This window comes from Leptopilina heterotoma, unplaced genomic scaffold (assembly GCF_015476425.1).
Source record: "Leptopilina heterotoma isolate Lh14 unplaced genomic scaffold, ASM1547642v1 Lhet_91, whole genome shotgun sequence".
NCBI lineage: Eukaryota > Metazoa > Arthropoda > Insecta > Hymenoptera > Figitidae > Leptopilina > Leptopilina heterotoma.
In genome coordinates this window covers 654,613-678,565 of record NW_025111197.1, presented here as the reverse complement: position 1 = coordinate 678,565, position 23,953 = coordinate 654,613, and the positions used below count along the sequence as shown (strand labels likewise).

Below are 23,953 nucleotides of genomic sequence, written 5' to 3'. Positions count from 1 at the left end.
TTCTCGGAAGATCATAACATTTTCCAAGCGATTTTTCCCAAACGCATCTCTCTCGTTTTATGTTTGACCTTGCGCTACACCTGTAATCAACGACGAATAACTTCAAAGGGAATATAAAGATCAGCTTTGTGAAGGAGTTTACTGTAGATGTAAACGGACTATATTTTCTTGTAGTGGGAGATGCGAAGGTATAAAGCCAAACTGATCCAACAGCAAAGGACTCAGCACAAAGGCCAGATGTAGTGGTACTTCTAGTCGCATACGTTGCGAGAGAAAAAACTATCTTGAGACGGCGTGTGTGTATTCATTTTGCAGTGATTCTGTGCACGAATTTTCCAAAAGAAAAATTTATTTTTGCAAAGGCTCTAGCAATTTGTAAAATTCAAAAATTAAAATATGCCCATTGATACTCTATTTGAATAAAAAAAAAAAAAAAATTTTGTAACGGATAGTCAAAGCACAGAGCACAAGAGTGCAAATCGAGCTTCTCGGGATAAAAAAAACACCTCACTGCATTTTCAAAATTTATCGAGTGGTTAAAATAAAGTTTGTGTTAAAAAAAAAATTGGTTGTGTCATTACAAATGAGTAATATTGCAGGAATTTGTATCAAAGTTGAGGAATATGAGGATCTTGCACCAGACGTAAGTCATCAGTGGATTTTTACCATCAAAAATATTAAAAAGAACAAAATCACTCTTCAAGTAGAAAAATTGAGACAAAAATGGATAAAAAATATAAAAATGGACAAAATTCACGTCGACATTTGCCAAGGACAATATTATAAAGAAGCAAAAAAATTTAACGCTCGCGGGAACTGAATCTAAACCTGTTTTAAATATATAGAGGAAAACAGGGGATACAAATAATTTAAGCAAAAATTTTACAGTGTACAGTCATTCAAAAATGCAATTTAGTATTCAGTGTCGGCTGAGAAGCTAAATTTACATTTGTTTTTATTTATATAATAAATTATTAATAATAATAAATAATAAATTATTAATAATATTAAACAAAAAATTATTAATAATTAATAATAATAAATAATAAATTATTAAAAAATATGTCATATCCAACTTCTAAATAATTTAACTCGGACATTTACAAATTAATTTGTTTTTTTAGAAAACATTAAATTCGTGTTCCTAAAATTCGGAGGGTTTAAATGAACAAAATTTATTTTATTCTTCCTTAAATTTTAATTTTATTATAACATCGCGCTATGCATAAAATAATTATAAAGTTTCAAATGTTTAAATTAAGTTTTAAATAAATTAAGTTGAGGTTTTTAATAAACAGATTAAAAGTTTTTGACTGTAAAACAAAAAATTAATCTTCCTACAGTTCTGAACAACAAAATTTATTTATTGCTTAAATTTGAATTTTGTTGTAATAATATTTCGCTGTGTAGAAAAAAATTATAATTATAAAGTTTCCAATTGTTTAAATTAAATTTTTAATTTTTATTAAAGTAACTATATTTTTTAAATATTTATAACGAAAAAGATTTCGTTCATTTAAACGTTCAAAACTTGTCCATCATTTATTTAAATAAAACATTATTTAAATTTATTTTAATTAAAAAATTTTTTTAAATTACAATATTTTAAATTTAGAAATTTTATAAATATAAATAATATAAATAAAAAAAAAAAAACAAAAAAATAATAAATCAGGGTTGCCATAAAAAATTAATTTTGTTTTACCCTGACTTTTTCCTGATTTCCAGAAAAAAATAATGACTTTTTCCCTGACCCTAAAAAATATTCTGATTCACTCTAAAACTTAAATTTATTTCTGGATTTTTTTAATTGTAAAATTATTCGAAAATATCAATAAATTATTTTGTAAATAAATATTTAATCATTATTATTACTGCATAGGAATTAAGATTTTTAGAAAATTTCAAATTCAAATCTTTACGAAATTCAACAACTCACAATACATAATTTAAATTTCCATAAAATTTTTCAAAAAAAATTAAATAATTTACAAAAATTTTATTAAAATCCTTCGCAAGAATTCAATTATTTAAAAAATGTAATAAAACTTGTTGAAAGAATTCAATTATTTTTAATACACTTAAAAATAAATTCCTCGAAAAATGTAATTATTACAAAAATTTTTTGCAAGAATTCAATTACATTTCACAAATAATGAAATTCTTCGCTAAAATTCAATGATTTTCAAAATCTACTGTTTTAATAAAATTTCTCAAAAGAATTCAAATATTTAAAAAAAATGTAATAAAATTCGTTGCAAGAATTCAATTATTTTCATAAATAATAAAATTCTTTACAGGATTTCAATTATTTAAAAAAAATGTAATAAAAATTCGTGGCAAAAATTCAATTATTTAAGATTTAAATTATTTTTAAATTTTAATACAATTTTAAGTACATTCTTCGAAAAATATAATTATTTTCAAAAATTTTATTAAAACTCTTCGAAAAAATCCAATTATCAATTATTTTTGCTAAAGTTTCCTGAGAGTTTTAAAATCCATTTGTTTACAATTCAATTTTACAAAATTTCGATTAATCTGGAAATTTTTCAATTAAATATTTGGAAAATAAAAACTTGAAATAATTTTTTTAAAAAATTTAATTAAACTTTTATAAAAAAAATTAATTCTACAGAATTATCAGTTAAATGTATGAAAAATCAAAATTTTCAAAGATTTTAATTTGAAACCTTTTCAAAATTTAATTATTTATAAAAATTTACACTCTAATGCTTTTAATATTCAATTATTGTCTAAAATTTTAATTAAAACTCATTTTTAAATCATTTTTTATTAGAAAATTCTACGAGAAATTTAACAAAAATTTGTAAATAGTTGAATTCCTGTGTTTTTATTATTTATGAAAATAATTTAATGTTTGCTTAGAATTTTATCAATATTTTTTTAAATAATTGAATTCTTTGGAAAATTTTTTATTAAAATAGTAGATATTGAAAATCATTAAATTGAGGAAAAATTTTGAAAATAATTTAAGTTTTGACAAGAATTTTATTAAAATTTTTGAAAATAATTGAGTTTTGAAGAAGAATTTTATTATTTTTAAAGATAATTGAAATCTTGACTTTAATAAATAATTTCTGACTTTTCCCTGATTTCCCTGACCTGTGTCAACTCTGTAAATATTATAAATAAAAATAACAATATTCTGAATATAAATTAAAATATTATAAAATAAAAAATAAATTTTAAAAAGTTAAGTCGCTTTGTCGTTAAGGTGGATTTTCGCCGACCCAGCTGCGCGAATGTCGCCCCTAGCGACAAAGTGAGTTAACTAAGTTTTTATTTCGTACGGCAGTACATAATTAATTATAAGACTAATTTTCAAAAAATAAGAATAATGTTTTATTAAGCAATCAACAGACATCATTTTTATAAATACTTTACTAAACAAATAAAAATTTATTTTACTCTTCTCGAGACGAGAAATGTTTGTTTAGCAACAATGATTAATTGATTTTCGAAATGAATTAAAAAGAAATTTCTGAAATCAGTCGATAAAATTCATAAAATTCATGCTTTTATATTCAATCTAGAATGCAGTCAGTTTAATCTTCGTGTTATTTCCAAGTCTTATTAAAATGTTTAATAAAAAAGTTATAAAAATAATATCCATTGTCCTTCAATATTTTTTTTTTTATATTTGAGTCGAATTTTAAATTTAATTGACACAAATATTTTACATAAAAGAAAAAATTAAAAAAAAAAATAAATAACTAAGGATTTTCTCTAAAATTTTTGTATATATAACGAATGATATTTACAAGATAATAATTATAGTCTTTAGAATAAAAAATTTTACTCCTGGCAATAACCGTAATTATTGTTCAAAAACTAAACTAATTATTAAAATTTTTTGTTTGAAATTGTAATTTAATTTACACCGATGTTTATAAAAATGATAATTATTGACATTCAATAGCTTTTTGTAATTATTTATCTATTACTCGTGATAGGTTATTCATATTTGATTATAAAGAAAAGAGGAAAATTTTACAAGAATTAACTAAGCTTAGTATTAGTAAATGTATATGTGGTATAATTTTGTTCTTAAAATATATACAACGGTACTTTTTCTAAAAAAACTTATTTCTAAAAGATTAAATTTTTTATACTATTTGTTTATTTTTAAATATTTTTACTAAATAATTCAAAAATCGAAAATACGAATTTTTAAAAAATTATGGCTTATACATTATTTCTCTTCTCCTTTCCAAAAAATTGTTAAGATTTAAGAAATATAGCTTACTTTAAACACTAAATTGCATTTTTAGACAATTTTTAATAGAAAGATATTTGAGCAATTTTGAAAAAAATAACCGCCATGTTGGATCCGCCATTTTGAACTTTAAAAATTTGACTTCAGATTCGTAGAAAAAGCTTTAAAAAAAATGAAAAATAAAAAAAAAATAATAAAAATGATTTATAAAGCAGTTTATAATTTTTTATAAGAAATTAAAAATATTAATAATGAATAGTTATTAAATTAAATAAATAAGAAAAATTGTTTAAATTAATAAAATATTAAAAAAAAAACATTGTAAAGACTAATTCAAGTTTTGGGTTTAGAAGATATGTTTAGATTAAAAATAGTGATGGGAGTCTCGAACCTCACTTAAAATAGGAAGAAGAAATTGATTCATTTTTTAATTATAAATAAACTGTAGATAAAATTTTATTAATCTGTTAATAAAGAACTATAAGAAATAAATTCTTTAGAAAATCGTTATGGACATTACAAATTATTAACAGTAATAATTTAATTAATTATATTAGACATTAAAAAAAATATATATCATTTAACGATGTTTTAACTTTTTAAAAACACCTAATTAACCATTTAAAACAATACAATACAATTACTATACAAGATAGTAATTACAAAATTGTTTTATCTAATCTTAAATTAGTGGGGAACGAAAGAAAAAGGCTGTATAAATTTTATGTCTTATTTTTCAATATACCGAATAATATTGCTAATATTTTTCTACAATTTATTTATTTTTACTAAATAAAATTATGTAATCCCTTTCGATAAATAAGTGAAAAATAAATTAATTAATACAAAGAATATCATTATTCAAGATTTTTAATATTTTTCTATTGTGATGTGGTTGACATTTTTAATTTTTAACATAATTGCATGTAAAAGTTGAAGTTTGAACTTGAATAACTCAAAATTTAACATAGCAAAGGGTTTTAAAATTTTTACCACATTTAAAGCGCACTCCAAGAAACATTTTTTTAAAAATTTGTAGAACGAAAATTGATTTTTTAAAGAGTATCAGACTTCGCATTCGATAATTAATTTTAAAAAAGTAGCTTTCAAATTAAAAAAATAACTATCGAAAAATTAAATTTGACGACCAAAAAGACTCTTTTTAGACACCTCACAAAACTGACAAAAATTCCATTGTATATTTTATTTTCCTGACTTTTTCCTAATTTTCATCAAAAATATTTACTTCTTTCTTATCCTGATTAAAAATCGAATTCCTGCAACGAATTTTATTATTCATGAAAGAATTTAAATATTTATAAAAGTAATTTAATTCTTGCGAAGAATTTTATACAAATTTTTAAATAATTGATTTCTTTCGACTAAATTCATGCAAATTCTATTTTGAGTAATTAAATTCCTGAGAAATTTTTATTATTAATGAAAAGAATTGAATTCTTACCAAGATTTTTGCAAAAAATTTTCTAAATAATTGGATTCTGTTTTGGAAAACTTATGAAAATAGTAGATATTGAAAATCATTGAATTTCGATAAGTTTTTAAAAATAATTAAATTTTACAAAGAATTCTATTAAAATTTTTGACAATAATTAAACGTCTGTGTGGTATTTTATTAAATTTTTTTTTAAATAATTGAATTCCTAAAAATCATTTTATTATTTATGAAAATAATTGAATTCTTGCGAACGATTTTATTAGAATTTTTAAAAATAATTGAATTCCCAAGAAAAAATTTATTACTTTTAAAAATAATTGAATTCTTGTGAAGAATTGAATTCTTTCAAAAAATTATTTATGTAAACATTTGATTTCTTGGGAAAAATTATATTAAAATATTTGAAAATAATTGAATTCCTTTGAAAAATTTTAATATTTTTGTAAATATGTAATTAAATTCTTACAAAGAATTAAAAAAACATTTTTTTAAATAATTGAATTTTTTTTATCAATTTCCGTCAAATTGTATTAAAAATAATTAAAATTCTGCAATGAATTTTATTATTTATGAAAATAATTGAATAGTTGCTAAGAATTTTATTAAATTTTTCAAAAATAATTGAATTCCTGAAAAGAATTTTATTATTTATAAACATAATTGAACTATTGCGAAAAATTTTGTTAAAATGTTTAAAAAGAATTGAATTTCTGTGAAAAATTTTGTTATTTTTTAAAATAATTAAATTCTTTATAAGAATTTTATAAACATTGTTTTAAATAATTAATTTTTTCGAAATATAATAAATATTATGAAAATTTTATTTTAAATTTAATTGATTTTTTGTAAAAAACTTTATTTGCAAAAAAATTGAATTTTTCGATTAATTAATTTAAAATAGTATTAAAAATAATTGAAATTCTTCAATGAGTTTTATTATTTATGAAAATAATTGAATTCTTACTTAGAATTTTATCAAAAATTTTTTTAAAAAATTGAATTTCCAAGAAAAATGTTATTATGAGTGAAAGTAAATTACTTCGAAGAATTGTATAAAAATTTTATTGAATAATTGATTTTTTCGAAATTTTTTTGAAAACACTATTCTAAATTAATTTTTTAACTATCATAGTAACAATTCTATTCTAATTTGACAAAATTATAAAGATTCAATATGAATGATTTTTTTACTTATTTAAATTATCAATTTGTGTAAAAGTTCAATATTTATTTTAATTTCAAGTGTATTTGTTCTTTAGGATAAAACAATACCTTATTAGACGTTTATTTGTTTATAAAAATTTTATAGATAAATGACTATTTAAAAAAAATTACACATAAAAAAATATATTCAACTTCTTCGTTTTGATTGACATTAATAGTATTTTAAATAATTTTCTTTAAATTTTGTAAATAATTACTGTCAACCGGTAAATATTGTAAATACTGCAGCTAAATACTTTTTAAAAAGTTTCGATATAAGGACAAAAGAAATAAATTATACTTCCTCTTATGATTAAAATAATTATCTGTTTCAAAATTACCCCAACTGCTTTAGCAATGATGAAATGAAAATTAAGTTCGAATAATTATGTTAAAAAAATGTTTTGAATATTAAAACCTAGAGGTAACCTTTAAAAGAATGTCCACAAAAAATTATGCAATTTATATTTTTTGACAAAGAAAAGAAATTATAAAAACTATTTTTCTTTCAAAATTACTCCGGCTGACGGAATTATTAAACAATTATTAGAAATTAAAAACAAAGAAAGAGTGATTTTCTAATTTGGTTTTACAGTAAAATTTATATTAAAAAAAGTAATTTGGTGCTAATTTTATTAAAAAGTATTACTTATTATTATTTATTTTATTTATTATTTAAAAAAAATTATTTAAATTGATATTATTCTAATACGATTTTGATGATGATCAATTCAGTTTCCAAAGAAAAAAATGATGCTTCACAATTTTTATTTTAAACTAATAAAACTAACAAAAAAATAAATCATTATTCAAATAGAATGCATCATAAAAAAAACTATTTCCCTTTGCAAAAGATCGTTAACTAAGATTAATTAACTGCTGATTGTCCATGCAGTTATAATTATTTACATTCATTATAAAAAAAGAAATTTTATGCAATTTTTTATAGAAAAAAAATCGTCCTTTGTGACGTTACATGCAACATTGTCCTTATGCCTATTACTTAAGCGCACCTTCCAATTGTTCTAAAGCAATAAGTGAATTACAAGTGACTCAGAGCAATTATTCTCAATTAACTAAGAATTACGTCAGTGTTTTAGAACACTGACATAACTTTGTTTCAATATTTAAAAATTTATAAGGAAACAGGAATTCTGTTTCTTTAAATTAACAGACATATAATCTGTAATTAACATTTAATTACGGATTCATTGAACAAAAAAAAACTAGAACGTTTGTTCGTATATTTTAAATCTCTGTTGTATTAACTATTTTTTTTTGTAGATTTTTTTCGGTTCAGATTTCATAGGAAAAAATTTCAAGGCATACAGAAAATTAAAAATCGTTGAAAAGAGAATGTATCCAAAATCCAATATTATAAGTTACGGAATTTGAATTAAAAAAAATTACTAGACTTAAAAATCTTGTTGAGTGTTTACAACTTCATTATAAGAAAAAGAAACAAGTCGAACAATTTTAAAGAAATTCGATTAGTAAAACCAATTAAGTTGAAGAATTTGAGAAGTGAAAAAAATAAAAAAAAAAATTATCTTACGGAACTTCCATTTAGTAATTAAATTTTTTTGTTGCAGATCAAGGTAACGACTGGAGCTTCTGAAGTGGCAAATTGTCTTTCATGGCATATACCAAGGCCGACTTTGCTCGGACGTAATGAAAGAGACAGTGAAAATGAAAACTGTATACGTCATTATTTGCATGCGTCTTCTCCTTCTAGAGGCTCGACTTCCTCACAAGGATCTACTGCAAGTACTCACGTAAGATCACTCTATTAATTTATAAAAGTATTATTTTTTTCAACATATTTTGTATGTCAATATTATTCATCTGAAGGAAAAATAAATAATCTTTTACAAAGCCTAGTTTTTTTATGCATTAAACTTTCTGCATCAATTTCAAAATTCAAGGGTTGCCATAAAAATTTGATATTCTTTTGGCCTGATTCCTAGATAGGTTTATGAGTTTTTAATAAATTCAGTATCAAAGTCAACGATTTATGAGTTTTTTCCTGAATTCTATTTAAAAAAAAAATTCAATGGGAGTTCAATCATAAAAAAGACCATTTTTATAAACAAAAATTTTCAATTAAAACTAAAAAATAAAATTAATAAAAAAATAGGTGATAAAATTAAATTAAAAATAAAATTAGTTACAGCGATGAAGTTAACTTTATTATTTTCGAAAATTTCTTAAAAAATTCAAATATTTTTAATCGAATTTTTGGGAAACTTCAATTAATTTTAATAGAATTTTAAGGAATTTAAATTTAAAAAATTTAAATTAAAATCATTTTAATTATTTGTTTATAAAAATCCAATTATCTTTCAAAATACAACTGAAATCTCTTAAAAATCTAATTTTTCTAAATTTTAAATAACATTTTTTGGAAAATTCAATTGATTGAGACTTTTTGTAAAATTAAATTAATCAACCAATTATTTAAAATTTTAATAAATTTTTTTCATTTTTTTAATATTTTGAAAATTCAATTTCTTTTTAACTTTAACAAATTTAATTATTTTCAATTTAATTTTTGCAAAATTCCAATTAATTTGAGAATCATGTATATAATAACCGTCGTTCCGTCATTCCTTCATTCTGTCCACACCTGAAGTTAGTCATTTTATAAAATGTTTATTTTTTTTAGATTTTGACAGAAATGAAATTTAATGTTTTTTAAATAATTTTTATCCTATTTAAAAATTTTTTTAACCAGACAAAATTGTTTTTAAATATGGTAATAATTTTATTAAAATATAAAATTTAACGAAATTTTCAATTGTTTTCGGTAATTCATCAATTATTTTGAGAAAAAATTAATTTTTTGGTTCAATTTTTTCTAGAATTTCTAAATTAAATTATTTAATGATTCAGTAATTTTATTAAATTATTATTTTAAATACTTATTGTTATTTATTTTTTTACAAGAACTAAAATTTTTAAAAATTATAATTTCAAATCTTTTGAAATTTAATTATTTAAAAAAAAAATTACAACAGTAATTCTTTCAAAATTGAATTAGGTACTTTTGAGAATTTTTAAGTAAAATTTTCTTTAAAGTAATTATTTTTTTGTAATTTTGAAAAAATCTTTTGAGAATTCGATTTTAAAAGAAAAAGAAAATTTTTATTTTAAAATACGTCTAAAATTAAATTGTTTTCAATTAAATTTTACAATACTTATTTCGATAATTCGAAAAAAATTTTCAATCAAATTAAAAAATTGTATTAATTTTTAAAACACTTGAACCAAAATTTTTAAGAAAAACTAATTTCTTCAGAATTTTTAATTTAAATTATTCAAAATTAAAATTTTTAAAAATCTCAATTTGAATTCATTGAAATAAGTAGAATTTTATAAAAAAAAATAAATATTTTCATGCAATATGTGTAAGAAAAATTTGAAAAATTTCAATTCATTTAAAAAAAACTAAATTTTTTGAAAAATTTTTATTGAAATTCTTTTAAATTATTTTAAGTGATCTTTCTTTGATTAGATAATTGAATTTCCAAAGAACTTTCTTAAAAATTATTAAAAATAATTGATTTTCAGAATAATTTTAATTAAATATTTAAACAATAATTAAATTTTATAAGAGATGCGATTACAATATTTATTTAATTTTAATTTATTTACTTTTGTAAATAATTGAATTTCAAAAGATTTCAATTTCAAATTTTAGAAAATTAAAATTTTTAATAATCAAAATATCTAAAAAAGGTATTTTTTTTGAAAATTTTCAAAGAAATTGTTTTGAAAAAGTTTGAAATTTCATAAAAAAGAATTGTAAATTTCTCCAAGTGACAAAGTTCTTTGAAAATTAAATTATTCACAGAAAGAAGGAAATTCTTTCTTTGAATAATTTAGTTCTCAAGGAACTTTATCAAAAGTTATTCTTACAAATATTTGATAATTGATGTAGAGAAGAATTTTTATAAAAATTTATAGAAAATAATTAAATTTAAATCTTGAAAATACCTTTAGGAAATATAGAGTAGTTTTGGTAGCAACCTTGACGAAAAGTGTAGCATTTTTTAAAAATATAATCGAATTAAGTGGAAAAAGTTATACTATCCGAGGCGTGTGTTAATTTTTTCAAAATTTTAAATTATTTTAATGGTAATTTAATTACTTTATTATTTAAATGTTTACTCTAATCGTTTTAATTATGAATTTAAATATTTTTTAGTCAGAATTATAAATAAAATTATTTAAAATATAAATAACTTTTCAAATTAATATTTAATAATTATTAATTTTTTCACACTTGAAATTTACAAAAATTTGAGTTTCAAACCATCTGAAATTTATATTGTTTTATATTTATTTTTTACTTCTAAATAAATAAATATATCTTAAAATTGCAACCGTTACTAACTAAAATATTTTTAATATTATTTATCATTTAATAATTTATTTTTATTTATTAAAATTAATTTTAAAATCATGTTTTTTTTAAATTTAAATTAATAATTTTTAATCACGTTTTACATAAGTAACTTAGATTATAGGAGTACAAATTGTACGAAAGGGCATGTCCCGTTGTGAATCTAAATAAATAAATAAAAATTAATTTTGATTCAAAAGTTTTTCAAGATTTCAAGGTTTGTCAGTTTTTCAAAAATGTGTTTGTAAACAAAAACAAGAATTTTTTATTTATTTTAATTATTTCGTAGATTTTATCTAATGAAAATTCAATTTTTAATTAACATTAATTAATAAAAACTATTCAGTTTTTATAATCTGTATAGCAAATTTTTATTCACTATAATTATCATTTTTAAATTATTTTTTGAAGCATTTGAATTATTTATCCTCCGTCTAAAGTAAATAATGATTTTTAATTTATTTAATTATTATTTAATAATAATATATGTAATATTATTTAATATTATTTAATTTATTTAATTAGTAAATAATTTTCTACTTGTCTAGTAAAAATATTTACATTAATAAAAGTATCTTATTTTAATAAACGTTAAAATAAACATTAATAAATGTATATTTTAAATTGCGCAGGTCAATTAGTCATATAATCAAAAAATAATTTTGCACAATTAGTTTTTATAGAAACTAAGAATAATTCGTCAAAAAAATAGTTTAATTGATAATTAAATAGAGGAAAACTTATTTAATGACATTTGAAATGCTATTGGAATTTAAGATTGCGTTTTTCTGCCTGAGATGTCGAAATAATTTATTCAGCTGGAGTAGAATTCAAAATGATCAATATTAAAAAAAATTATCATATTTAACATCATACTTATTCAGCATATTTTAAAAAACTATTTCCGCAAATCCTACAAGTGATTCTATTTTTAAATGTTTTAAATAGATCTTAAATTTCTACTCGGATATTATTGTATATCAAATAGAGGTTAGAAGTAATTAATATTCTGATAAACGAAAGACATTTACAAAAATCTCTGATATTTATCATTAATATTTTCGAGTATCATCCAAATAGTGAATTTTTTTTCTGAAATTTTTGTTATGTAAAATGAATTGACATTTCGTATGAAATTAATTTCTCTTTTTTGATTCTATTTATAGAGCGCTGCATCAGGTACACTACTTTTGACAGCAGCGAATCTTGCAAATCTTGCCTCCATACATCCACCAACGGTAACAGCTCCAAAACAAATTGATACAGCATCAATTGCCAGTAGCACGCATTTTACAGTAGTCAATGGACTTGGTAGACCAAATATTGTTCATCGAAAATCTTGGTGTGCAAAAAATAAGTTAACTGTCCTAGTCTGCACAATGAGCTTTCTGTTTATGATTGGATTGCTAGCTGGAATACTTTTAATGGATGGTACGTTGAAATTAATTATAATTAAAATCAGTTATTAACCAATAAACCACTGAGCAATTTCATGGTAATTAATAGTGGAAATTTCCTTCTAGTATGGGATTTAGATGAAACTGTTATTTATTGTTTCTTAAATGCAACTGAAAAAGTAGTGAAACTTTTTTTGGAAAAATATTCATAAACATAGCAGATGTACAACTTTGAAATTTCTTAACATTTTTTTTAAAACCGCATTTTAATATTTTTAAAAATTAAACAACTTATAATAATTAAAGTTGACAGAGTGATAAAATCATTATTTTATATTAGCAAAATTTTTTATTTTCAAATATAAATTTTTAAATAATTTCATCATCAAAATTTAAAAAATTCACTTATCGAGTATATAATTAATTATTATTGTTTATATTTTTAAAAATTTTAATATAATTCTTCGGAAGAATTTAATTATTTCCATAAATAAAACATTCTTTGGAAGAATTCAGTTATTTTTATAAATAATAAAATGTTTTGCAAAAATTCAATTATTATCAATAAAATTTCACGAAAGAATTCAATTTTTTTTTCTTAATTCGTTATAAAATTTACCAAAAGAATTCAATTATTTTCTAAAAGAGTGACGCTAAATTTAGCCCATTTTTCGGACCGCGAAATTTTCAATCAAACATATTCTAAAATGCGCCGTATAAAGGGATATTAATTTCATAACCATTTTGAGTGGAGCATATCCACTCAGATTCGCTGGAAACTGGCTACTCGGGGGTTTTCAGGGTCGCTGATTTCGAATCCAATGTCAATTTTTCAAAATTCAAAATGGCGGATCCAATATGGCGGACAACTTTTTCTAAAATTGCTCAGATTCGCTTGAAATTAATTACTCTGGGGTTTTCTTGGTCGCTGATTACGAATCCAATATCAGTTTTTCAAAATTCAAAATGGCAGATCCAATATGGCGGACGCTTTTTTAAAAATCACATCTTATTGCTTAAAACTTGTTATTCAGGGGTTTTTGGGATCTTTGATTACGAATCCGATGTCACTTTTTCAAAATTCAAAATGTCAATAAGATGTTATTTTTAAAAAAGTCGTCCGCCATATTGGATCCGCCATTTTGAATTTTAAAAAACTGATATTGGATTCGCAAAAAAACAGGTGTTTTTAGCGTCACTCTTTTAATAAAATTCTCCCTAAAACTTCAATTATTTTCAATACAATTTTAATTAAATTCCTCCAAAGAATTTAAACTGACATCGAAAAAATTATATTATTTTTCAAATTTTTTTAAAAGATTTCAATTATTTTCATAAATAATAAAATTTTTCAAAGAAATTCAATTATTTCCAAAAATTTTAATAAAATTTTTCAATAAACAATTATTTTCAAAAGTTTTAATAAAATTTTTCAAATAATTTCAATTATTTTCAAAAATTTTAATAAAATTCTCCCTTAAAATTCAATTATCTTCAAATAAATTAAAATTCTTTCAAAGATTTCAATTTTTTTATTAATTAATAAAATTCTTTGGAGGATTACAATTATTTTCAAAGATTTTATTAAAATTCTTGTCAAGAATTCAATTATTATCATTATAAAAAATCAAATTCTTTGGAAGATTTCAAATTATTTTGATTAATAATAAACTTCTGTGTAGAATTTTAATTATTTTAAAAAATTTGATACAAATTCTTCTTAAGAATTCAATTATTTTCAAAAATTTGAAATAAATTCTTGTCAAAAAATCGTTTCCAAGTAAAATTCATAGCAAAAATTAAATTATTTTTTATAAATAATTAATAATTTTTAACAATAATTACATTTTTAGAGGAATTCGATTAAAATTCTATTAAAAATAATTAAAATTCTGAAATGAGATTATTTATAATTAATTAAAAATTTTGAACATGAATTTGTTCTCCAAAATGTTTAAAATAATTCTAAAATATTATTTTTTGTATGTATTTGATTATTTGAATTTTCGGAAACATGTTATTAAAAATATATAATTTTAAAAAATTAGAAGCTAATTTTCATTTTTAAATTTACATTTAAAGATTTTTCATTAAAATTTTGGATAGGTTCAAATATTTTCAAAATTTGCAATTAAAATTCTTCAAAAGTTGATTTTCAAAAATTGTAACAAAATACTTGTAAAAAATTGTTTTCAATTATATGTTGCAAAATTTCAATTATTCTAAATCTTTTTAATTGTATATTTTGAAAATTTAATTAGAAAATTTATTCAAAATAATTTTTCAAAGATTTGTTTATAGTTATTTTTTCCACTATAAAAATCGAAATAAGTTGTATTTTATACTAAAAAATGTGATATTTTGTTGCAATATTTGAAAGAAAAGTAAAAAATTCGCAATTTTTGAAAATAAATGAAATCGAAAAAAGTCTCAATTTTTTGAATTTCCCTGAATAAAATTTTTTTTGTCATCTCCCTGACTTTAACAAAAATTTTGTTTTCCTGACATTTTCCTGACTTTACTGATATGTGGCCACCCTGTAATTAAATGTTTACGTAGAATTTTATTAACATTTTTTTATATAAATTGAAATTTTGACAAGAATTTTATTAAAATTTTTGAAAATACATCATTGAATTTCGCAGAAGAATTTTATTATTTATATAGATAATTAAAATATTGACGAGAATTTAAAAAAATTTTTAACACAAAATATATCTTTGTTTTAAATGTTTTGTCAGGATCCCTAAGGCAAATTTTTTAAAAATCTTAATTTTTTTCCATTTATTTTATATAAATAATGTGTAACTTTTTACAGTGAGGGCCAGGAGTACGTACGGTTAAAATAGACAACAGAAGCCTTACATCAGAAGCCAGACCATGTTCTTCAGAAATTTTCTATTTCTTTCAGAAGAAACATTTACAACAAAGAATAATAAAATGACAAAACAATGCTTGAACTCATAAATTAACACATTGGTTTGTGTCAAGAAAACTAGTTGAAATTTCTGCAAATTTTAGGCTCGTTATTCAAAAATGTAAAAAAAGCGAAATGAGATCTAAAATTTGAGCATTTAAGGAAAATTAATTTAAACAAATTTTTAGGCAAAACATGTATTTTGAAAAATTATTTCTCTGCGGGGTAAAGGATTTTAGTCGCTGCACATGTGTCAGTGATTGAATTTATGAAAAAAGTAATTTATGCAAATTAAATTATTTTCTTAAATTCAGTTATTGATACATGAGCAAGATCATTTTTACTGACACGACTAGATCATTTACCGGATTATATAATAATTTTTATAAATATTACAAAACCCGTGAATGAAACTTTTTCTTTCGAAGGAAAATATTAATTTAAATTCAAGTTATTTTTTCCCACTTTAGAAAATTAATAATAGAAAAAAATTATCGCATATAGTATTAAAATTGCTTACTAAAAGTTTCATTCACTGCGATAAAGCTCACGATTAGGATATAAGTTTGTATTACACAGCGTTAAATGTGTGGTACGTTAAAAAGTAATTACATTTGTGTAATGAGTACGTTTGGAGTTATACGAGTATAATTTCTATTATTGAATGCAAGTGAGAATCAATTTTTATTATTATAAAGAAACATCAAAACACAATCTTGTGTGCCGATAAAGTGTTCCTTATTTGTTATTATTCAATAATTTCAAAAAAAAAAAGATGAATAGTTTCTACCGTATTTACGGTTTTAATGTATTTCTGTGATCTGAAGAAAATTATACTTTCAAAGTATTATTTAATTGGCGGAATTTAATTAGATGATTTTCAAAATATTATTTATTTTCTAGGTTATCACTTTTTATGTTCGAATTTCAATCTAAAAAATAATGCACATAAGAACATATTTTTAATCGTTTTCAAATTAAACATTTGAACTAATATTTAAACTTTAAATAATATCAAAAATTTTTTTTAGTTATTTAAAGGTGTGGCTATCTACACAAAAAAGTTTTTTTTAGCTTCGATTAGAAAATATTTCGAAAATTAACTCAAAGAAACGCTAAAAACTGAAACTGACATTTTTCCAAAAAAAGTAGTCTCGACTATGTTAATATTTATTCTGTAAAGTTTTAAGTAAAAAAAATCCATTGCTCCCTCATAGAGACGAAAATTTTTATTTGTCATATTTCAAGCATGTTTTTTAAAAAATGTCCGAACGTGTATGTGTGTGAGTGATTGACTTACTAGAAAACTGTTCGAAAAACTATTGGAAAAAAGATATTGTAAAGATAATAATATCAATGTATTTAAAAAATCAAAAAATTCGAAAATTTAAACTGTTTTGAATTTTTAGTTAAAAGTATTTTGTTTAATTGTTTAACTATTTTAATCAGCTAACAGAATAATTTAAAATGCTTAAATTTACTTAACTTTGAACACTTTTTGATTTATAAATATAATGCGCCCTGAAGAAAGGTAAGAAGCAAATCATTTAAAGGTTATGTTTGTGTTATTTTTATCATCATTAAAAATTTCTGCTCAACGGCATAAATCTAGAATCAGTTTTTATTAAATATTTTAGATTCAATAAAGACTTAAACATCAGAAATTTATATTAAAACTTAATCCCATTTATGTATTTTCATTTAAAAAATTATAAACATAACCTAAAATTTTTACATTTCTTTCGAGAGCGTTACAAACAATTATAAAAATAATAATTTAAAATAAATCTTCACTTTTTACCGCATTTGGCTACATAATAATCAAAAATGTAAAAAACGTTTTTTACAATTATTTATACTCTACAATTATTTATTATGGTACCTACTTAATTATTTATTCCTATATTTATATTATTTAATTCGGAATAATTTTAACATAATTTAAAACATTTAAACAAACTTAATTCTCTATGAGGAAACAAAGTGTTTATGAAATGATGATAAAGATAAAAACATTAATGATAAAAATTGGCAGCGATTTTTTAACTCTGTGACAATTGAATATTTTTTTTTATTAAAGTACCAGCATAAAATTAAGATAGTATTCTATTGCTCAAGCACAAAAGAAATGGTATAAAAATAAATTCTTTTCTCGATCGCTAATGTATTTTAATTTGCTTCAAGAAAACCTTCTTTTTAGTGTATTAATAGTAAAAATAAAATGTTTGTTGCACCTGCTTGATTCTCGATATCCTACTTTATCAATTTTTTTTAATCTTATAATTTATGAATACGAAATAAATATTTTGTTAAAGAATTAAATTATGGTTATAACTTTCTTTTTAAAATTTAATGGCAGTTTTTCGAAATAAAAAATATAATTTTTCAAAATATAATTCTTCAAAATATGATTAAAATTATTTTTCATAACGCGGTGCAAAAAAGGGCACTTTTTTGCACCTTGTTATGAAAAATATCATTCGTAACTAGTGCTAGCAGTTGCCAATTTTTGAACGAGCACTTTTTTGGAACAAACTGTAGGCGAAGCGAAGCACTCGTTACGAAATATACTATTCCGGAATTCAACTTACAACCAAAAAATTTTAATTACAATTTTTCAAAAATCTATTTTTTAAGAATTTCAACATTAAAATTATTCCAAACTTCAATAATTTTATGTTAAACAAATATTTAAAAACTTATTGTTTTTTATTTTAATTCAAGTTTCAAAAAAGTTCAGTGTAAAACCCTTTTAAATTACATTATTTCTAAAAATTGCAATTACAATTTTTCCAAAAGTTAATAAGTTTTGAGGATTTTTGAATTATTATTCAAAAGTTTAATAATTTTTAAAGGAAAATAATATTTTTATAATTATTTTTTAAATAAACGTTTAAATATTATTATACCTTTTAAAATTTACTTATTTCTTCAAATTTTCCGTTAAAAAGTTTCTAATATTCAATTACTTTTCAAAATTTTAACTGAAATTCAATTTTAAATCAATTCTTATTAAAATTCAACAATAATTGAATTCTTTAAATACAAGAATTTTTGTAAACTTTAATTATTACTGAAATTTTTAGTTACAATTCTTCAAAAATAATTTTTTAAAGTGAAAAAATGAAATTCTTTGAAATATAAAATTTATTTTAATGTAATTTGAGAATATTTTCTATTTTTAAATTCTTTAAAATTAATTTCGGGAATTTAACTACTTAAAAAAATTTAATTCAGATTTTTTAAAAACCTCAATTTTTCAGAATTTTTAAATAAAATTTTTCAAAAATTTATTAATCTTTGTTTTATGAATATTTAAATACTTATTGTTATTAATTTGTCAACCAAAAATTAAAATTTCAAAATACTTTCAATCTAAAACCTTTTAAAATTTAATTATTTCTAAAAATTAAAAGTGCAATTCTTCCAATTCTTGAAATATTTTCTAAAAGTTTAACTGAAATTCTTTATTAAATAAATTCTTATCAAAAAGTTGTACGACAATTATTCAATTATTTAAATATTAAAACAAGCGATAAAATAATTGATTATTTCTTAAAATTGCAACTGTAACTCTATAAGTATGGGTTTTTTTAATTTGTGAAAGAAAATTCATAAAATATTTAAGATTTTCATTTTATTGCCACTGTTACCTTCAGGTCATGTTATTCAGTGGTCACGTGCCCTATATACTTTACTATGGAAAAACTTCACACTGAATAACATGACCTTAAACGATTTTCTTTTTTAAATTTAATGAAAATTCTTCTATTTTTAAAAAATATAATTTTTCTAACAGTTTTTCTTTAAATTTAGTTATTTAAAAACAACTGTTGTAGAAATCGCCAAGATATTTCTAACAACAACTTGAATGTAAAATATTTTTGATTAAATAATTGAACATTCGAGTACCACTGAAACAGTCATGGTTATAAATTTAATTCTAAATTTTTTTAAAATTCAATTATTTTCCAAATTTTCAAATAGAATTCTTTAAAAACATGATTATATTTTAGAATAATTTTTAAAAGTAAACAAATAAAATTCATTAAAATAGAAAATTTATTTCAATGAAATTTGACTAAATTTTCAATTGTCTTCCACAGGAATTAAAATTTCAAATAATTTCAACGAAAAACCTATTGAAATTTAATTATTTCTAAAAATTGCAACTGTAATTCTTCCAAAATTCAATTACTTTTTTCGACTTTTTAAATAAAATTATTCAAAACTTTAAGGATTTTTAAAGAAAAATAATATATAATTCATAATTTTTTTAAATAAAAATTTTAATATTTTTATACTTTTACTTGTCTTCCCTTATATTTTTAAAGAATTTAATTTAAAAAAAAGTTTTTTAAATTTAATTAATTCGTAAAATTTCTGTTTTAATGCTTTAAATATTTATAATTATTTTCTAAAATTTTAACTAAAAATGTACAATTTTTAAACTTTAAAAAAAAATTTTTTTTTAATTTTTTTAAATTTAAACATTTTTTTAAAATTAGACTTGGGACCAAAACGAAAATTTTTGTGGGTATAAATTTCGATGTGATTAACTTTAAGAACATATTTTATTTATTATTTTTATATTTTTACTAGTTTGACCCATTTATAAAATATTTCAAAAATTGGTAATTCTGTGATTCTTTAATTAATTTCATCTTTGGATTGTTGAAAAAAACTAACTGAATTTTATACATGTAAAAGTTTTATTTATAGTTTCATTGAAAATACTAAAATAAGTTAAATATATTAGATTCAGTTTAGACTTCGTTTAGTTTAGTTTAGTTTACGGTCATTAATAATATAATTTTATACAAAAAGCACTTACCTCAACTTCTTGAAGAGTTTGTGTCCATCTGTAGTTTGCAAGATCTGCTCCATTTCCACTGTTAGGTTTTAATTTTCCCTTTTCACTTTCATCTTCTTCTTCCTCATCTGCAGCTTCTGTTTTAACATTGCTCTCGGAAGAAGTAGAACTACTTGATGCGGCGCCCTCTGCTTTCTTAAAAATAATATCAATTTTATAATTTTTTATAAATAAAAAATAAATTTAGAAAAAAATGGTATAAAGACAAGACAGAGAGAAATAAAGAAAAAAAATGAAAGAAACTATTTACCTTATTATCAATTTCTTCTTGTAACTTTTCAGCCTCCTCTTCAGATAACTCAACAATTCTTTGATCTGTTTCCATTTTTTGAGCAATATCTTCCTCCTCCTTTCGCTTTTTCTCTATTTTCTCCATATGCTTTCTATTTTTCTCAGCTCTTTCTGCATTCTCAGTCTCTGCTTTTTTTACACCTGTATCTTCGTGCTTTTTAAAAATATCCATTACCAACTGCAAAGAAAATTAAAAAAGTTAAACAACTTTGTTTGCTTTCAAACAGATTCATTTTTATGCATTCAGAACTTTATTGAAAATTTCAATTTATTTTCTAAAAAATTCTATTGTTTTTAATAGAATTTCAGGAAATTTAATTAATTATTTAAAAAAATTTGTTTCTTGAAAAAATGCAATTAGAATTTTTTAAAAATTGTATTTCCAAAAATAATTTTAAAAATTGAAACAATTGAAAATTTTGTCAAATTACATTGAAATAAATTTTATATTTTGCTGACTTTTATATTTTGTTTACTTTTAACAAATTATTTTGAAATGTACTTTAATTTCAAGTCATCACAATTACCACATAACTTGACACATCTCAATTTTTATATTCCTAAATTTTAAAGCATTTTCTGAGTTCTTTCTAAAACCAAATATATCTTTAAAAAAAATAAAGAAATATTTTTTAACCTTTCTGCATTTTAAAAGTAAATCTAATTTTTTTAACTTTTACAAAAATTATATCTTTTTTCACATTTTTATCAATTTTATTTAAAAAAAATGAGATTGGTTCAAACAAATTATGTAAATTTTAAAAATGGGACAAAACAATGTGTTTTTAAAAAAATAAAGAAAATGTGTTTATAAAATTGTTTTTTACAATTTCTCGAAAGTATATTGTTATCCCCCTTTTCATTAATATTAGAAAAAATCTCGTCTGTCCAATGAAAATGATAAAAGAACAAAGGAAGATGCAGTTTTTGTAAAAATGGAAGAATAAAATTTATTTTTGAAAAAGGGAATAAAAAAATTTTTTTTTGAAAAAAAAATTTAAGTGGGGTTTTTGTTAAATACCTGATTGCAAAATTTACATTCTTTGTCGTTAAAGTATCATTTTTCAGAATTTTATCAGTTCATTGAAAATAAAAAGGAAAAATTTTTATAGTTATTATATTTTCCAAGTTAAAAGATATTGAATAGTCATAAAAAATGTAGGGGTCGCACAATTACCGCCAATAGTGTAAATAATAATTTTATTAATTTGAATACAACAATGTACCTTTACAAATTCTAAGAAGCTTGTAAAATTATGTTTCAATACCTTTTTTGCTGCTCCATCGCCTCCACCGGTATAAAAATCTGTTTTTCTAGCCAGAAAACTGAAAATTGTATCGAGCAGCTAAAAATTTAGAAAACACAAGTTTTATTATTTATATTTAGTGTCAACTTCTCTTTTGGGAAAATAACATTATTTCTAAATGATTTTTACAAATGTTTTTTACGTTACGTGAAAGTTTTCTTTTTGTTTCTTACGTTTAATAGTTGTTTTTATGTTTTTTACTTTTATTTGTGACAAATTAATATTCTTTTTTGGACCTTGAAACACTGAGAATGGTACTCAACTTGTACCGAAACGTCCGTTATTTTTGTAAAATTTGTCTTAATTAAATTGATCGTTTAACCAAAGCAATTAATAATTTTTTATTTTCTCTAAATTTATTATTATGCACTAGTTCTGTACATTTAACTATAATTATAAAGCTAAGCTGTAAAAAATATTAATTTTGTCTTGTAAATTAAAAAATGTACAATTTTCTTTAAACTTAGTATTTTTATTGATATTTATTTAATTATTTTTTGTTTCTTGTTAAAAGTGTTTTTATAAATTACATATTTTTTCTATTAATGAGATAATGTTGTAAAATAATTATTTTTGATTTCCCTCTAATAAAAATGATAAAACTGAAACTAACCTAAAACACCGGTAATAATATCAAAATACTTACATCTTGAACACCACCTTCATGTTGTTGAGCCATCGCAAGCAACATACCGTCGAATTTTTCATCGTTTTTCGTCATTTTTAAAATATTTTGTGAGAACCAATTTCCAATAAATTACTATCTAAAGAAGTTTAAATAACATTTAATAAAGAGAATGTAATGTTGTTACCAACGAGAACAACATGCGTATGACGATCGTGACGCTAGTGTCAGGGATCAGAATGCGTAACTTCATGTATGCAGGAGGAGAACCTCTGAAATGTGACAGTTTCTCTTTTCCTAGATTATCCGTATCCGTATTCATTCTACGTTGGCCTTTAGGGTGCAGTCCCATGGCACCGTTTTGCGTTGCGTTTTGTAACTAGGCCATGAGTGTGAGAGAGATGAAGATATAGGTTCGCTATATTTGCACTCATTGCCTAGTTACAAAAGAGACGCATGATTTTCCCCTAAACGACAAATGGTCGAATGTTCAAATGGTCGAATACCAAGTAGTCGAATCGTTAACTGGTCGAATGCTAAAAACATCGAATGCTAAAAACGTCGAATGTTCAAAATATCGAATCGTCAATTTGTCGAATGATCAAAACGTCGAATTCTCAAATGGTCGAATGCTAAAAACATCGAATCGTCAAATGGTCGAATGCTCAAAAGATCGAATCGTCAAATGGTCGAATGCTAAAAACATCGAATTCTCAAATGGTCGAATGTTCAAAACGTCGAATCGTCATTTAGTCGAATGCTAAAAACGTCGAATCGTCAAATAGTCGAATGTTCAAAAGGTCGAATCGTCAAATGGTCGAATACTCAAAAGGTCGAATCGTCAAATAGTCGAATGCTAAAAGCGTCGAATTCTCAAATGGTCGAATGTTCAAAACGTCGAATTCTCAAATGGTCGAATGCTCAAAACGTCGAATCCTCAAATGGTCGAATGCTCAAAACGTCGAATTCTCAAATGGTCGAATGCTCAAAACGTCGAATCATCAAAAATTCGAAAAATTTGCTTGGTTTAAGTCAACATTAACTTAAACCAAGCAAATTTTTCGAATTTTTGACGATTCGACGTTTTGAGCATTCGACCATTTGACGATTCGACGTTTTTAGCATTCGACCATTTGAGCATTCGACCTTTTGAGCATTCGACCATTTGACGATTCGATGTTTTTAGCATTCGACCATTTGAAGATTCGACGTTTTTAGCATTCGACCAAATGACGATTC

The 23,953-nt window shown here is 21.6% G+C and overlaps 2 protein-coding genes across 3 annotated transcripts in view; one reads left to right on the top strand and one right to left on the bottom strand.

The window, feature by feature from the left end:
• LOC122511925 overlaps nt 1-17,010 on the top strand; it is a 36,805-nt gene extending 19,795 nt beyond the window's left edge. Inside the window, exons 1-4 of one of the 2 annotated variants that reach the window (XM_043627492.1) lie at nt 202-643; nt 8,492-8,674; nt 12,471-12,735; nt 15,520-17,010. In XM_043627492.1, coding sequence (XP_043483427.1) covers nt 584-643; nt 8,492-8,674; nt 12,471-12,735; nt 15,520-15,545 — 534 coding nt within the window. In that variant the 5' untranslated portion in view covers nt 202-583 and the 3' untranslated portion in view covers nt 15,546-17,010. Of the gene's footprint in view, nt 1-201; nt 644-8,491; nt 8,675-12,470; nt 12,736-15,519 lie in introns of those variants that run through there. The other variant, XM_043627494.1, reaches the window with a different exon arrangement.
• LOC122511924 (nuclear migration protein nudC) overlaps nt 1-22,940 on the bottom strand; it is a 52,660-nt gene extending 29,720 nt beyond the window's left edge. Inside the window, exons 1-4 of the mRNA XM_043627491.1 lie at nt 22,736-22,940; nt 22,051-22,128; nt 20,742-20,960; nt 20,453-20,626 (exon numbers count right to left, since the gene is read on the bottom strand). Coding sequence (XP_043483426.1) covers nt 20,453-20,626; nt 20,742-20,960; nt 22,051-22,128; nt 22,736-22,810 — 546 coding nt within the window. The 5' untranslated portion in view covers nt 22,811-22,940. The remainder of the gene's footprint in view (nt 1-20,452; nt 20,627-20,741; nt 20,961-22,050; nt 22,129-22,735) is intronic.
• Nucleotides 22,941-23,953: the final 1,013 nt, after the last annotated feature.